The following is a 17,572-nucleotide window of genomic DNA, read 5'->3' as shown; positions in this document are numbered from 1 at the left end:
CTACACATTGTTTGAACAAATCACGTGACCCCTACTCAGTTGAACTAAACTTAAAGTGACAGTCAAAACATCCCTCCCTCTTAACTCTTCTGTACATCTTTTCAGTTAACAATTGCTTTATACAATTGAACCAAAAATGTTCTGAATTCTAGAAATAATTACATATGCCGTCAGCCTGGATTTCAATTACACAATACGTACAACAGACCCCATAGTTATAAACTAAGTCTTTGGGATGGTTTTCGAATTTGCGTCAAGCGGCATAGTTCAATAGATTGGGAGGCTTCTACTAGATCAACATTTTCTGGAACTGAACTTACGGGTACCTCCTTTGATACAGACAATTCATTATCATTAACTTCCACAGGGATGTCCTTGATGTTTATTACAGGTCGACCAGAATCTGCGGTGCACACAAGTTTGCCAACATTCAGTAGTAACACCGACTGCGGGAGTGCCTCTCTATCCCTCAAGTGGTCAATGTGCTGCCAAATGATCCATCCCTCTATCCTTACTTCATAAGAAAGAAGTCCGGCCTCAGAGACTACCCTCCCAAGAATCCACCTAGGACCGCTACCCAAGTTTTTCACGTACATATTTTCATTAATTAAGAACTTCCTAGTTATACTGTGAGAATCATGACTTGTCTTCTGGTTGTACTGACTTGACTCTACCCTCCCCTGAAAATTTGGAAATGCAAAGACTTAAACTTGACCTGAGATGACATTTCACTCACAGTTCAGCAGGAGGAACACCTAACGTTGGTTGTGGGGTGATACATAACTCAGAAGAAAATGTGAGACTCTTGTTGCTAAAGATCCACTTGATAGTTTTTTTATGCCAGATTTAAAAGTTTGAATGGCTCTCAGTTAAGCCATTCGATGCTGGGTGGTAGGGCACTGTCCTTATGTGTTTTATACCTTTGAGAGTGGTGAAGATTTGAAACTCCACACTCGTGAACACTTCCCTGTAATCAGACATGATTACTTCAGGCAAACCAGTGCTGCAGCTTTTCGATGGTCGCCATCGATATTGGCGTTTTCACCTCAAAAATTCCTATCCACTTGCAGTGTGCATCAATTGCGAGGAGAAACATCGTACCCATAAATGGTCCTACTTAACTGACATGGATGAAGGCCCATGGCCAGCCAGGCCATCCCCAAGGGTGTAGTGGAGCTGTGGCTGGCAGGTTTTGCTGCAACTGGCACTGTTGGCAGCACCTGACCAAGTTTTCAAAATCGGTGTTGATTCCAGGCCACCATACATAACTCCTGGCTAGCATTTTAATTTGAGGTACCAAGGTGGCCACTGTGTAGTTCCATCAGGAGTGGCTCCCAGCCTGGCACAGGAACAGCTACTCACGACCCCCAATACCATCATGTTTACAGTTGGAGTAGGGTTTCATGTCCTCTGAAGCTGCTTCATTGTCCCATCCCATAAGGATTTTATCCCGCACTCCAGATAACAGTGGATCCGGACTGGTCCAAGTTTTGATTTGTTTCGCACAGGCCGGTAGCATATCCAAAAAGTTTACGGCCAAGACAATTTCTTGAGGAATAGTTGTACATGTAATACTTTCTCTCAAGAGCAGGTGACTGATCATATTCACATTAACAATATGTACCCCTGGTCAGCGTTTGAAGGTGTATTCATATGTGGCCAGGATCAATACTCAATTCTAAGTCCACGCAGAGGCAATTGGTGGCGTAGCCTTAAAAAGGCCCGACAGCAGCTTGAGGTCTGAAATGATAGTGAGATGACTCTCATGTAGATAATAATGGAGCTTTCTGACGACGAAAACTATCGATAGGCCCTCTTTTTTGAATTGTGAATAGCCTCTTTCAGCTACTGATACATGTGTCAAGAACACTTTCGGAGCTGTCAGCCATCTCATGGGACAACACTACCCTAACACCATAAGGAAGCGTCGCATGTCAGTATTAGTTCCTTTGATAGGAGGAAGTGTACAAGTGGACTTGAAGGCTGCAGCAATTGCTTCACCTTGTTGAAAGCCATTTCCTGAGGAGTTCGCCCAAGAACTCAAGGTGGTGCTGCTTTAATAGGGCATGTAAGGGGGTCAGCACAGTGGATAGATTTAGCAAAAACCGCCCATGATAACTGACTATTCCTAGAAACGATTTAAGATCAGGCATGTTAGTGGGAGAAGGCGCTTCCTTTATGGCCCTGACTTTCTCCTTGACAGGGTGTAACCCTTCAGCATTGATCCCATGTCCAGGTAAGTCACTTCCTTGGCTTGACATGTGCACTTTTCTTTCTTGAGGTGGACTTCAGCCTCCTGGAATCTTTTTAGCACCACTTCTAAATTTGCCAGTTGTTCGGCTTCCGTGGCCCCAGGGATGAGCACATCATCGAGGTTTACCACAACCTATGGCAACCCCTGTAGCAGGCTCTTCATTGCGCGTCAGAATATTGCACATGCCAGCGAGACATCAAAAGGCAAGCGCATATACTGAAAAAGCCCTTTGTGGGTGTATATCGTGACATATCCTCAGGAACCGTCATCCAACTCAAGCTGTTGGTAAGCATGACTCGTGCCCAGCTTGGGATATGACTGGTTCCTGGCCAGTTTTGCATAAAGATCTTTGATTCATGGAAGAGGATACTTGTCCAGCTTTGTGGCCTGATTGACGGTTTGTTTGTAATCACCACAAATGCGGATAGTCTTGTCAAGCTTTAAGACGGAGACGATGGGTGCAGCCCGTTCCAAAAACTGAACCGGTTGGATAATACCTACTTCTCCTAACCTCTTTAGTTCAGCATTCACTTTCTCACACAGGGCATATGATAACAGTCTAGATCTGAAAAATTGGGGAATGACTTCCAGATCCATGTAGATTTTGGCTTGTAAGCCCTTAATTTTGCATAATTCACCATTATATTTTCTTAACAATTCTGAAAATCCCCCTATTCTCATCTGGAAAACATCAGCCCAATTTAGTTTTATTTTCTCGAGCTAATCACGGTCCAGAAGGCTTGGTCCTTTACCCATTACTACCACGATAGGTAGTGGGACAGGCTGCTGTCCGTAGCTTACAGGTACAACCGCTCCCCTTTAGTTCTTCTCCAGTGTATGTTTTCAGCTTGGCTGAAGTGCTATCTAAATTTAAAGGCTGGGCACCCCTCTCAAATACTGGAATGTGTGCTTGCTCATCACAGTGACTGATGCACCTGTATCTACTTCCATATTTAGAGGCTTCCCATTTACACAGAGTGTTATGGTGATTGGGTCTGTCTGAAAAGTGAGTAAATATCAGACTTACTGGTACCAGGGTCTTCTACACTGTGTACTTGTAACATCTTGTTGGATTGGCTATTCAGGTGCCTGGACCTAGCCCTGCATTGTCTCCTCAGGTGAACTTATTCCCCCACAAAAATGGCACTCAGCCTCCTTAAATTGACAAGATTTAGGAGTGTGGTTACTCCCACATTGATAATATTGGGCCTTAGGGATCACTGCCCGACTGCCTCCGCTGTATCTTTCAGTTTTGTAGTTGACTGGAACTGCTTCCCTTTTTCCAATGGCTTCAGCCGATTTGTCACCATGGCTGGCTGCAGGTTCCCACACCAATTGGTGTACTTTGTGCGCCCTGCAGTTCCAATGCATCTGTCTCAGCGCTTTCCATAGCGAGCACAATCTCCATCACGCATTTGAAATCAATATCAACTTCTGCTAACCGGCATTGTATTACACACACCACAGGCTAATCGATCTCGCAGCATATCGCTTAAGGTCGTACCAAGATTGCAATGCTCTGATAATTGTTTGAGTTTCGCAATGTATGACGCAATCGATTCCCCCTGGGACTCTCACTCGTGAATTAAACTGATAACGTTGCATGATGACTGAAGGTTTCGGTTGGAAACGACCTTTAAGTGCTAACTCATTGAATAAGTTGGAGTCAGGTGCGCTTCGAGCAGTAAGGCTGCAGATCAGATTGTAAGTATGGCTTCCACAAATGCTCAGGAAGATCGACTTACGCTTCTCCTCATCCCTTATTTCATTCGCCTGAAAAATAGAATCCAAGGCACTCGACATATTGATCCCATTCCTCTGCAGAGGAGTCGACTGGGTCTGTCCGGCCAAGAAGGGGCATCTCAGTGAGTAATATAATGTCCCATTCACGGTCGTTGATTAAACATGATACACACAGGTGCAGCGCCAGGATACTTTCTCCTTGTCGCCAAATGTCGAAATACACTCTGGGAGGCTTCTTAGTCAAACAAAATGAACTTTATTTACATGAGAGCTTCTGTGGCTGCTTGTAGCTAACCAGCCCCTCAAACAACCATCTCCTAGGAAACTCCTCCCCTAGAATTTGTTGCCCTGCACTAGCTACACATTGGCTGAAAAAACCACGTGCCCCTTACTCAGTTGAACTTATTTTAAAGTGACAGTCATCCCAGGTTACTTTCCTTTATTAGCTGAATTTGGAATACAGGAGCAGGGAGGTTATGCTAGAGATATAATAAGCGTTAGTTAGGCCACAGCTGGAGCACTGGGTACAGTTTGGTCACCATGTTAGAGGAAGGATATGATCACACTAGAGGGGGCATTTAGGAGATTTATGACAATGTTATCAGGACTGGAAAATTTAGGTTATGAGGAAGTAGGGGATAGGCCGAGTTGTTTAGAACAGGGGAGGCTGAGGGGAGATTTAATTGCAGTGTATGAAATTATTAAGTGCTTAGATAGAGCGGATAGGCAAGGACCTCTTTCCGCAGCAGAGAGGTCACTAACGAGGGGGCATAGATTTTAAAAGTAATTGGTAAAAGAATAAGGGGGAATTTAGGATAATTTCTTTTTACCCAGAAGTGACAGGGAAGGTTGAAGGGAATGCAATAAATGTTATCTGTGTGGATTTTAAGAAAGCATCGAGAAAGTATCGACTTAAGGAAAAAAAATAGCCAATCATGACTGGTGGATGGCAGGCAGTGGTGTTCCCCAAGGATCAACGCTGGGGCTACTTTTTTTGATATTCCATTTGAGTAGATAAATGATATAGGATAGGATTTTTCAGGTGACAGGGTTTGCTGGCCTGCCATCCGAAGAGTCAATGGGGAACACTCCAAGGAGCATTATTTGGCTGCAGGCAGGACTTTTGTAACTCATTCAATAAGAAGTCACACCTCAGAGAGCTTCCAGCCAATATGTTATCCCAGCTGTGCCAGTAGCAGTAAGGGCTAGGATTGGGATTACATGTAGTCCTGAGGTTCAAAGGCACAGAGTCCAGGACCAGGTAAGCATAGGTGGTACCGCAGCAGGGTGGGAAGGTGAGGAGATAGGGTGGGGTCTTGGTGGAGAAGCCGGGGTTGCAGGTGGGGAGGGACCACCTGCAGGGGGCAGACATTGGAGGTCGTGACACCTAATGTGGAAAGGAGGCCATTGAAGGAGATGGCCCTCCCCTTCCCACCTGTAGCCTGAGCAGAGGGACTTGCCAGGCTATCCCCACTCCTGAATTCCTCCCACCAGCCTGAAAATTGCCCACTTAAGGGCCTCAATTGCCTAAATCTCACCTGTCCCAACGTAAAACTGAGGAACTGAGGAGAGGTCAGGACAGGTGGGAGGGCCATCCGGGGAATTTTATGGGTCATGCCCCCCCCCACAGCACAATCCCTCTGAGTGGGAACCATAAAATTCTGCCATTAGATATTGAAACACAGAATAAAATTGCACAACACAGAGAGGTGGCAAGCATTGAGGGTGATACCAGTTGACTGCCAAAAGACATGGATGGGCTACAGAATGGGCAGGAAAGTGGCAGATGGAATTTAATACAGAGAATTGTAAGGTGATGTAATTTGGCAGAAAGAATCGGCAAAGTCAATTTTGACTTACTGGCAGAGTTCTGAAGAGTCTGCAGGTACAGAAAGATCTATGTATTTAGATCTTTAAGGGTGACAGGACATATTGAGAGAGTAATTAGTAAAGGATGTTGGATCTTGGGCTTCATAAATCGAGTGTAAAAGGAGGGAAGTGATACTGAACCTATATAAAGCTCTGGTTAGGCAGAGTATTGCATCCTGTTCTGGTCACCATACTGAAGGAAGATGTCAGGGTCCTTGATAGGGTGCAGAGGAAATTTACCAGAATAAGAGAGACTTTAGCTACAAAAAGTTAGGTGGGAGAAGATGGGGTTGTTCTCCTTGGAGCAAAGAAGATTGAGGGAGGATTTCATAGTAGGGTATAAGTTAAGACAGCTTTAGGTAAGGTCAACAAAGAAAAGCAGTTCCCATTAGCTGTTGGTACCAGGATTAAGGGACACAGATTTAAAATTTTGGTGGGGGAGCAAGGGCGAAAATGTAAGGAAGAACTTTTGAACCCAGCGAATGGTAACAAACACGCTGCCTGCAAGGGTGGTGGAAGCCGAGACAATCGCTGATTTCAAAAGCAAATTAACTGGGAACTTGAGGGAAAAAACTTGCAGGGCTAGAGCAGGGGAAAGAGGACTGGCTGGATTGTTCCTTAGAGCATGGACTCAATGGGCCAAATGGCCTCCTTCTGTACCACAGTGACTATGGCTGTCAAGAGGATTGGGGTTCTGGAGTTCACTGCCTAAAAGAGGCAGAAACTCTCATCAAAAAAACCAAATGTACTTGAAGCACTGTTAGCCTAAAAGCCTATGGGCTAAGAGCTGAATCGTCAAGTTAGGTGGACAGCTGCTTTTTTTTTAGTACAGACATCATGAGCTGAATGTCCTCCTTGTGTGCCATAAATTTCTATGATTGTACAAGAAGACAGAGGTTCACACTGAGAATTCTACACATGATGATCTTGCAATTTCACCTAGACTGTTTTTGGATTGAAGAGAAAAAAATGCAGACACGTTGAGTTGAAAGTGAGCATCCTCCTTTAAAAGAAAGGCACTGAAAAATGCAGGGCTAGCAGCCTTAGCCACACCTTTCAACTGGCTCCAGCACTATAACTCCAGCAAGATGGGAACAATCCTAGTTTCCAATCCTGTCATGTTATCCTAACCTGATGCAGTTCAGTTGGAAGCGTGCGCTACAAAGTTACAAAATGACAGCTCCTTTTCAATGGAACGTTTGCTTTTAGATCCAGTGGCCTGAATGAGGAATGATAAAAAAGCATGGAACATGACACACTCTAGAATGCAAACATTCAACTCCTCTGATGATTACACAATTAAATTTGCAGGAACACCGTATTTTAGTATGATGTCTACAACATGATTTTACTAAGTTAAGCTACATTGCAGATGGTATTCAGTCCCAAATTGTACATCAAAAGTTTACATTGTAGAGGAAGGCCATTCAGCCCATCCTATTTATACCTGCCCTTACCTAAAGCAATCAGAAACTAATCCCATTGCTCTCTCCAGGTTCCTCTATTTCTTTCAGCTTCAAATTTTCAAATCAACTCTTCCTTTCAGAGATGCAACAATCTTTGCTTCAATTATTCCCTGTGGTGAAGCATTCCACATTTTAACAATTCTTTCTCAAAAATATTCACCAGTCTTTCTCCTCAATCTTAGGTGATAGCTCTGAATCGACAAATCCTGTTGTTCATCAATGACTTTCCAAACATAAATAGATTGCCCTTTCACCTCATAAAAATCCATCATAATTTAAAAGCCTTGACTAAATAGTCTCAATCTTCTCTACCCAAATGGAGATAATCCCTGTATATCACATCTCTCCTCATAACTATAGTTTAATTCCTGATGTCATTCCACCAATTACTCAATGCCCCATTCCTTTTACCATCTGGTTAGAAAGTTGTTATCTATCACTGACTAGGCACGCACAATGGTTCCAAGGTGACATGCTGTAGTCAAAGTCATACCTTCAATCTGAAGATTGATAATGTCTGATTCAATGGGTACATTAGAGATTAGTATCCTGCAGTTGTAGGCACCTGCGTCAGAATGCTGTACGCTGGAGATGCTGTGGGGAAAAAACATGCATAGATTGCTCTCAAGATGCACAGGACTTTATTTTTACAAAAGCATTCCTGTCCCTGCTTCCACATCCACCCACCCCTGCACCCCTTTCAGGAATTTCAATAACGATTTTACACTAGAAGTCATAAAATGCCATTTACTACAAGTAATATTATTTTCCACCATGCATTGCCATGCGGAACAGTTCATCACTAACCCTGCATTTATTCCCCACAAAGTTGGAAGTGTCTACATGTTCTGCATCAACACTACTTGAAAGTACAACAACCACCCTTTGTTTCTTAATCTGCCTAATCATGGCTTGTCCTTAATTGGCTGAAGGGTTTCTGCTGTGAATAGCACACGGACAAGGCGCTTGTTCTCTATCCATGCGGAATCGACATCAAGAGATTTCGGAAGCACAATTTTTGTTTCTTGGAGCTGCTGGTGATCGTTTGTCTCAGCGCTCTGAAAAAAAGAAGTTGCTCATGTCCCAACCACCTCCTCCCTACTATCCACCTCTCCCCGCCACCTTGCTCCCCAGGCTTGCTATAATGCAGCACCTGGCTTCAGCCTAACATGGCATCTGGTGCAGTAGTGTGTGGGAGGGAATCTCAAGGCTCACTCTAGTAGACCCCAAGAGAGACAAAATAGACTACATGACAAGTTGTATTGAAGAATTCACCAGTATTTTTTTTTAAAAAAGAGTGAAATAAAACATTGAGGGAGAGGCCCAATACAAAAGGCAACATGGATACAATTTTCAAAAGCCAAAAACATTTAAAACATTCCTGTACCTGCAGCTGCTGAGAATCCTGGACCTGCTTTCACTGACACCAAAAGCAATCCCTTTGTAGAAACAACGGTGGCCATCTAGTAGTTCTTTCCCATTCTTCAGCCACTGAATACGCAGATCCTGATGCACATTGGGTACATCAATGGAACAGTTGAAACTTACAGAGTTGCCTTGAGATATTACAATGTTTGCTGCTCCAGGCTTGAATCTAATCTGTTCGCGAACATTTGCTACAAACAGAGCATCACTGCTGCTTTTGGCATTAGTTTGCAGTTCTCCAGCTGGCGTTGACACATTCTCTGGCGGCACATCAGTTAAGGGACGCGAATGGGGAACATCTGGTGGACAACAAAGTACATTAATTATTATTTCAATATGCCTTGTTGCACTAGGGCTCTAGCAGACACCAAATAAATTGCACAAAGCATGTCACTCTGATATTTAAGAAAGGTGAGCAAGGGAAACCAAGGAATTTTAGGCCAGTTAGCCCAATATAAACTCTAATAATTTACAGATTTACAGAGAACAGATAATTAAGGATAGAGTGACTGACTACCTTGAAAATTTCCAACTGCCTAGCCAGCATGCCTGATGAACTCATTTGAGTTTTTGAAGTGATTACTAAATTTAAAGACAGGGAAATGCCTATAGATATTATTCAAACAGATTTCCAGAAGGCATTTGATAAAGTTCCTCATAAGAGACTGTGAGCTAAAGTTGAAGCTCTTGAAACTGAGGACAAATTATTGACCTGGTCGGAAAACTGGGTGAAGGAGAGGAGAGAGAAAGTCGGGATAACGGACAGGTACTCGAGTTGCCAGATGGGGCTAGTGGTGTCTTGGAAAGATCAGTGTTGGGGCCTCAGGCATACATTGTATTTATCAATGACATAGATGATGGGCTAGAAAGCCACATATCTAAGTTTGCTGATAACGCAAGGGTGGTGGGAGAATAACCAGTGTAGATGAATCACAAAGAGATATTGAGAGATTAAGTGAATGTACAAAACTGTGTCAAATGGATATCAATGTAAGGAAACGTGAGGGCATCCACTTTGGACCTGCAAAAAGGATAAAACAAGTACTTTCCAAATGGTGAAAAGCTAGAAACAGTGGAGGTCCAAAGAGACTTGCAGGTCCCGGTGCATTGATTCTTAAATTCAGAAAATAATCAAAAAGGCTGGAAGCCTTTATATCAAGAGGACTAGAGTACAAGGAGTTAGTTATGCTACAGCTATATGTAGGCCTGTTCAAACAACAACTGTAGTATAGTGAACAGTTCGGTACATCACATTTTAGGGAGGGTATACTGGCCTTGGAAGAAACAGTGTAGATTTGATACCAAGGATTGAATTCTCCAGAGTTTAAAAAGGTTATGGGGTGATTTGATTTAGGAACAATGTCAAGAGGGTGGGGATCCAGCTGTTATCTCAGAAAGCAAAGTGCGTAATTGCAGTGTGAAGCACAGAATCTACAATTATACATAGGAAGTACATATTTTGTGTGGAACATTTTTACACATAGGATAAATTTTCCAGCTGTGGATCAGCACAAAAAGTGTTGGGAGTGATTTGGAAGAAAAGCCCAGAAGCGTTTCTGTGATTTACTATCCAGCCTTTGCCACTCAAATAATTGCAAAAAAAAGTGTATCACCCAGACTGTACATTAGGAATTCATACCATGCCTTATGGAGTATCTTTGCAATTTATCCATTTGTTCATCAGAACTCGATAGCTCAGGCAAATATGTACCTGTCAGATGACAGCTCCGATCCAAATTAATAAATATGGACCCACATCTACAGCACCAAAGTTCCAAACACTACAGGGAGAATGACAAACACATAACAGTGCAACATTCTCAGATTCAGGACCGACTTAGAAGCATGCAACTTGGCATAATACACATTAGGATTATCAGCATTCTTGTGAACAATTGTACATGATTGATCAGGCAAGGGCATCCTGTAGTGCTACATACAGTGAACCCTCTACGCTAGTAGAAAAAAGCATTTGCTTCATCGGATATAAAATAGTTGTTTTTGTTCAATTTTCTAAACATTTAATCTGTAAATTGCCAAAGGTTTGCAACTTTGAGTAACAGAATCCTTACAGCATAAAAGGGGGACATTCAGCCCATCGTGTCTGCACCGACTCTCCTAACAAGAAATTCACTTATTACCGTTCCCCAATTTCTCACCTAGAACTAGGGGACACAGTTTAAAAATGAGTGGTCTCCCATTTAAGGCAGAGATCATAAGGAATTTTCTCAAAGGATCATGAATCTTTAAAACTCTCTTCAATGGAGAGTGGTGGAGGCAAGGTCATTGAATAATTTAAGGCAGAGGTAGAGAGATTTACTAACAAAGGTGACAAAGGTTATCATAGGTGTGGAGTTGTGGAATTGAGGCCATAATCCGATTAGCTGTGATCTTAGTGAATGGTGGAGCAGCCTCAAGGAGCCAAATAACCTACTCCTGCCACTAATTTGTATGTTCATATCACACCACCATTGGCAGCCATGCCTTCAGCTACCAAGGCCCTAGGCTCTGAAATTTCCTACATATACCTATCCACCTCTTTAGCTCTGTTACCTCCTTAAACTTTTCTTTCGGTCATCTTACCTTCAACAAAAATAGAAAGAGGAGACTTAATGGGTAGAATTTTTAGTGACCTGGCCTGCAGGGAATGGGTCTGCCAGAAAGCTGGTGTGAGCCATTCAGTATTTCCCCTCATGCTGTGAAACTTCAACTCTGCTGAGTAGTTAACCACCTGACTAAAAACCCAAGTGCCAATCCAGTCACTAATGGTCACAGCAACAGGTATGCCCACACCAGGAACAGGGGGTGGGGAGGGTAGCCGGAGGGTGAGGGGGGGACCGATCATGCAAACTCCTCAGGCAGGCACTTGTCCAAGAGATAGGTGAGAAAGCATGCAGCTCCTGAATCCACCAAGTCTTCTTCTTTAGGATGTTGCCTGGTTACTTGATGCTTTACGCAATCTTCCCGGAGTCAGCATCTTAATTAGCCGTCTCCGCGTTTACCATTCTATTAAGGACAGCAGGCAGGTTCCGCATGCAGTAGAGGGCTGCTCCACTGCCAGAAGAATGTCATTAAGGCTGCAAAATTGCCCCTCATTGGAGTATTTACTATGTTAATTGGCTACCCGTCTCCATGAAACAGGCAACCAACACTAATCCCAGCCCACTCCTGGAAAGGTTCCTGAGTGGTGGGAATGCAATCAGGAACCATTCCGGCACAGCCATGTTTTCCTGGCCCACCCCCCCAACTTCCACCTCTTCTGGGCACAGAAAATTCAACCCCCTAAGCACCCCCACCCAGCCCTAGCCCATCTATTTTTTCAGTTAAAATTCAGTCCAATATCTCAAATGCATCTTCAAGTACTTAGTGACACAGGAAGTTTCAGGAAAAAAGCCTTCAGTCCTTCTAACCAACCTATACCCTTGGTATGTTTATTAACCTTGAATCACATTTCTTGAGAAGAGCCTATCTAGTTTCTGTTTTATTGCATAAACTAAGTCAATTTCAAGTGTTTTGGCTTTTGTGATTTGTGTCAGCAAATGGAGCAAACATTTTTCATACAGCGAGGTGTCACAAACAGCAATGAAATAAATTATCAGTTACCCTCTTCTGGCAAAATGAACAATGTGTTCTCTCTTCCAAGTTTGCTATAATGCTATTTTTGAAGTCTAAGCTTTTATATGAAAATTGTACTCCCTGGAAATTTAGAAATAGCAACACAATCTTGAAAAGAATATATTAGACTTTTATGATTATAGGATATTAGGAAAGATTTGCATTTATATCGCAGCTTTCATGACCTGAAGCTCCTGCCAAAGATAGAAAGCCTGCTGGTTTGGATTGTGGGGGTAAAAGCCAAGTTTCCTCCCTGCCGAGCAGTCAAATTGCTATTTCAGCCATGCTGCTGGTGTGAGATAAGAATGGGTGGAAATAAAAGCCCCTAGGAAAAGAGCTGGCAGCTTCCCCATACAAAATGAGGGTGAAGCTCAGAGGGAAGCTCATCTTTGAGTACCTCCTGGTGGATGCCTCAGAGTGCCCACCAGTAAAGACCCATCTGCCTGATGAAAAATTAGCCCAAAGAGATAGAGGGCCTGGAAGAAAATATGATTTTATACAATCCAAAAGGAAAAAAAATACAAACAAAGTCTACTTGAAAAAAAAATACATAGGCACTATTTTGCACCGACAAATTGTGTATAGTAGGTTGCCAAGTATAAGGTGACCCAACATTGAAGGTGACCCTATTTTTTGGCACTAAGATTCATGTTTAGGTCTTTCAGTGGCGTATAAGTTGATTTTTTTATTGCATAAAAGTCCTCTTTTCTGCTAAAAATGCTATACTCACGTTAGATTTAGCATCAATTTTTCACGTCAGAAAAGCGTGCTATACTCACCTTATAAGTCAGCTCATGGGGTCAAGCGAGTGATACAGGCTGTGCTGCCAGAAAGATTCTTGGAAATTTAAGACACGCCCATGCAGAACAGACCACGCATGGGTAACGACAAGCAAAAATGGGTCCTCTGGCAAAACGAATGAAACATGAAGCTGGTTTCAAGCTAAAATCATAGCATTTACTAAGTTCCCTGTTATAATGTCTTTAATATTAGCTTCTAACGTCTTCCCTATGACAGGTGTTATGCTAACTGGCCTATAGTTTTCTGCTTTCTGTCTCTCTCCCTTTTTGAATAAAAGAATTACATTAGCTATTTTACGATCTAATGGAACTTTCCCCGAATCTAATGAATTTTGGAAAATTAAAACCAGTGCATAACTATCTCACTAGCCATTTCTTTTAGGACCCTAGGATGAAATCCATCAGAAACCAGGGACTTGTCAATCCGCAGTTCCAACAATTTGTTAAGTACTACTTCTCTGGTGATTGTAATTTTCTTGAGTTCCTCCCTCCCTTCCAATTTCTGATTTCAGCTATTTCTGGGACGTTATTTGTATCCTCTCCAGTGAAGGCTGATGCAAAGTACCTATTCAGTTCATCTGCCATCTCCTTATTTTCCATTATTAATTCCCCAGACATACTTTCTATACGATCAACGCTCACTTAGTCAACTTTTCTTTAAATAACTATAGAAACTCTTGCTGTCTTTATATTTCTAGCTAGCTTTCTCTCGTACTCTAATCTTTTCCTCCTTTTTAATCTTTTAGTCATTCTTTGCTTTTTTTTTTAAATCTTCTGTCCAATTTACTGACCTGCCACCCATCTTCGCACAATTCAATGCTTTTTCTTTAAGTTTGATGCTGCCTTTAACTTTTTTAGTTAACCATGGATGGTGGATCCTCCCGATGGAATTTTTCTTTCTTGTTGGAATGTATCTATTTTTTGTATTCTGAAATATCCCCTTAAATGTCCGCCACTGCATCTCCATTGACCTATCCCTTAACCTAAATTGCTGGTTCACTTTGGCTAGCTCTGCTTTCATACCCTCGTAATTGCCCTTATTTAAGTTTAAAATACTAGTGCTAGGCCCAGTCTTCTCTTCCTCAAACTGAATGTAAAATTCAGTCATATTCTGATCACTGCTACCTAGGGGCACCTTCACTATGTGATCATTACTTAACCCTATCTCACTGCACAATATCAGGTTCAGTGTAGCCTGCTCCCCGGTTGGCTCCAGGACGTGCTGATCTAAGAAATTCTCTCAAAAACATTCTATGAATTCGTCGTCTATGCTACCTTTACCCATCTGGTTGTCCCCGTCTATATGTAGATTAAAATCCCCCATGAGAATCGCCATAATTTCTGACAAGTCTCACTATTTCTTCTTTGATACCCCATCCTACCTTTCCACATCCCTGGTTATGCAATTCACAAGAAAACTCGCCCCAGCAACAGTACAACCCCCACTTTCTCCAATACTGGTGCCAGTGCCCCAAAAACCAGAACCCACTTGTTCCACACCACTCTTTGAGCCATGCATTCATCCCCCTAATTTTATTTGCCCAAATCCAACTTGCACGTGGCTCAGGTCCAGAGATTATTACCTTTGGAGATACTGCTTCTTAATATGGTACCCAGTTCCTCATATTGACTATGCAGAATCTCTTTCCTTGTCCTACCTATGTCATTGGTACCTACATGGACCACGACAACTGGATCCTCCCCATCCAGCCTTGAGATGTCCTGAACCCTGGCAGGCAACACAGCCTTCTGGACTATCGCTTTTTGGTGCGGAGAACAGTGTCAATCACCCTCACCATACTGTCTCCCTACTACCACTTCATTCCTGTTTGCTCCCCCTGCTTGAACGGCTTCCTGTACCATGGTGCCAATGGCCTGCCTGCTTATCCACCTTGTAGACCTCGCTTTCATCCACACAGGTTGTGAGCACATTAAACCTGTTCAACAATTACAAAGTCTGAGGATCCTCCACTACTGTCTGCTCGGTCCCTTTACCTGCCTCACTCACTTTCACATCCTCCTGTCCCTCACTGCTGATCAAAAGAGATGACCCTATTCTCAAAGGTGTGACCATCTGCTGGAACAGAGTGTCTAGATATTTCTCTCCCTCCCTTATGTTGTGCAGTGTCTGCAGTTCGGCTACCAGACCCAAAATTCCTCTAGCTGCTTACACTCTCTGCAGATGTGCTTGTCCTGGATCACCTTGGCGTCCAAAACTTCCCAAATTCCACTGCTGCAACATAACATAAGTAACAATGGCTGGGCAGGTGTTATTTAGTTAATTTAATTACGTTCTTAATTAACTTAGAGTAATTCCTATGGATGCTACAATTTACTGTACTCATTAAATGCTAGTACCACTGACAACTACAAGTTACATGTTCTTTAACTACACAGTTGTGTGATTTCGGTGTTTACTTTAGTTATTTTAATTTTAAAGTTTCAGTTTTATTTTATTTATAGATCTACCTTAACTCCTGTGTCCTAAACTGGCTACTAACATACTGTCCCTAACACTAAGCACTTAGTGGCCAATCACCTTACTATCAACTTACAAAAGTAAAGTGCCAATACAATTTTAAACCCGAGGAACAACCAAATTGTTTCTTTGCTGTGATGCCAGTAATTGTTATCTTGTGCTGTTTTCAGACTCCCAACTGCCTCTGCACTCACACTGTTTTCAGACTCCCGGTGTAAATTGTTTTCAATCTCCTGCTGTAAGCTGTACAGCACAGAGCCAGGCATTTGGCCACAACTGGTCCACACTGGTATCTGTACTCCTCACAAGCTTCCTCACACCTCACAGCATAACCTTTCAGTCTTTCCTGATAGGTATGACCTCTCAGCTCATCCTTGTGACTCTCCTTCACAATTTCTCCAGTGCCTTTATAAAATGGAGATCAGGACTGTGCATGGCAGTTTAACTTGTTAAAAAAATTTCATTTATGCAATGCCTTCACAACATCTCTAGAGGGCATCTCAAAGCACTTTACAACCAATGAAGTACTTTTGAAGTGTAGTCACCGTTTTGACGTATGAAACACGGGAGCCAATTTGCACACAGGAAAATCCCATAAACAGTAGTATAGTAATGATGAAATAATCTACCTTTGAGACGATGCTTTAAGGATAAGTATTGTCGAGGGCACTGGAGATAATTTGAAATACTACTATAGGATCTTTTACATCCACCTAGGAGTGCAGACAGGGCTTGGTTCAACATCTCATCCGAAAGATGGCACTTCTGACACTACAGCATTCCCTCAGTACCTCCCTGGAGTGTCAGCCTTGATTTTTGTGCTCGAGCCCTGGACTAGGACTTGAACCCACAACTTCTAACTTAGACGAGTGTGCTACCAACTGAGCCATGGCTGACACACTAAAGTAAGTTGCCTGGTTTTCAATTCAGCGAGTTTAACAAGTGAGTCACCGAGCTATTAGTACCAGATTTGACCTCTATCTTAGCTGGGTTTGTAGGCCTCAGTACAGAAGTAACAGGCGCGCTAGACTAATTCAACTCAGTGTTCCTGGCTTAGAGAGAGGAAATGTTCCCAGAGTGTGCACTCATGATTACTAGCATTCTTGATTGCTAGCCACTCATGCCTGCTTGAAGGATGTTTCTATGGACAATGGGTAAGAGTAGATTGAGCTTGGCTGTGATGCCAGGTATCAGGGTGCAGCATTCTCATCTTGGAGTCAAAAGGTTGTGGACTCAAGTCCTAATCAGAAACTTGAGGCACCACAGAAATGCAAGTATTTTTTCTTTCCTTTATGCTCCTGTGACCCTGCTAACATTAGCTCAGCTTAAACACGGATTGTAGTAAGCTACTTGATGATTGGATAGAGATCAGCATCCACACCTCAGCATAAGTCAATGTCTTCTGAAGTGAATGGGTGAAAATTGATGGGAAAACAGTACTGCTACGAAGCAGCCTCATGAATTTAGCACTTTCAAGTGGATTAAAGTTCACATTCTTTCAGCGTCTGCCAATAGTTTTCATGGCCTTGCTTGCCAGTTACCATTTGTTACCAGCTTTCCCAAACTTGAGAGAGATTGAGTACAAGACAATAATGTACTGTCTCTTCTGCAGACCAAACATTCTTAAACCATTTTAAAAAGGAAACAAAAAACAAATAAAACTCCTGTGCAACAATAAAATTACTATTATTGATATGTGATGTGAAAAATATGATAATGACTTCTGTTTTGATTTTTTTTTTAAACTGAACTGATTTAAGAGGCACAAGGCATGTTATACAGGGTAGTTGATACAGTTGAACAAATAACACCCTGGTCCGGCAAAGCCTCAACTTTAAATTTCTTATCTCTCAACACGGCGGTGCCCCTCCCCATCCCCCCCCCAACTTCCTCCAGACCTTAAATAACTTCAAGGTTGCTG

General features: G+C 42.6%; 1 protein-coding gene and 1 non-coding gene across 2 annotated transcripts in view; one reads left to right on the top strand and one right to left on the bottom strand.

The window, feature by feature from the left end:
- mertka (c-mer proto-oncogene tyrosine kinase a) overlaps positions 1 to 17,572 on the bottom strand; it is a 144,055-nt gene that overhangs the window by 118,359 nt on the left and 8,124 nt on the right. The window contains exons 2-3 of the mRNA XM_041187248.1: positions 8,720 to 9,056; positions 7,826 to 7,926 (exon numbers count right to left, since the gene is read on the bottom strand). Of these exons, the coding sequence (XP_041043182.1) occupies positions 7,826 to 7,926; positions 8,720 to 9,056 (438 nt within the window). The remainder of the gene's footprint in view (positions 1 to 7,825; positions 7,927 to 8,719; positions 9,057 to 17,572) is intronic.
- LOC121278542 lies at positions 8,259 to 8,393 on the top strand. Its single transcript, XR_005943202.1, has one exon. It is a non-coding gene; the product is annotated as a U11 spliceosomal RNA (small nuclear RNA).

Source organism: Carcharodon carcharias, chromosome 5, assembly GCF_017639515.1.
Source record: "Carcharodon carcharias isolate sCarCar2 chromosome 5, sCarCar2.pri, whole genome shotgun sequence".
Lineage (NCBI taxonomy): Eukaryota > Metazoa > Chordata > Chondrichthyes > Lamniformes > Lamnidae > Carcharodon > Carcharodon carcharias.
Note: the sequence above shows the minus strand (reverse complement) of the source record. Positions and strands in the feature narration are given on the sequence as shown.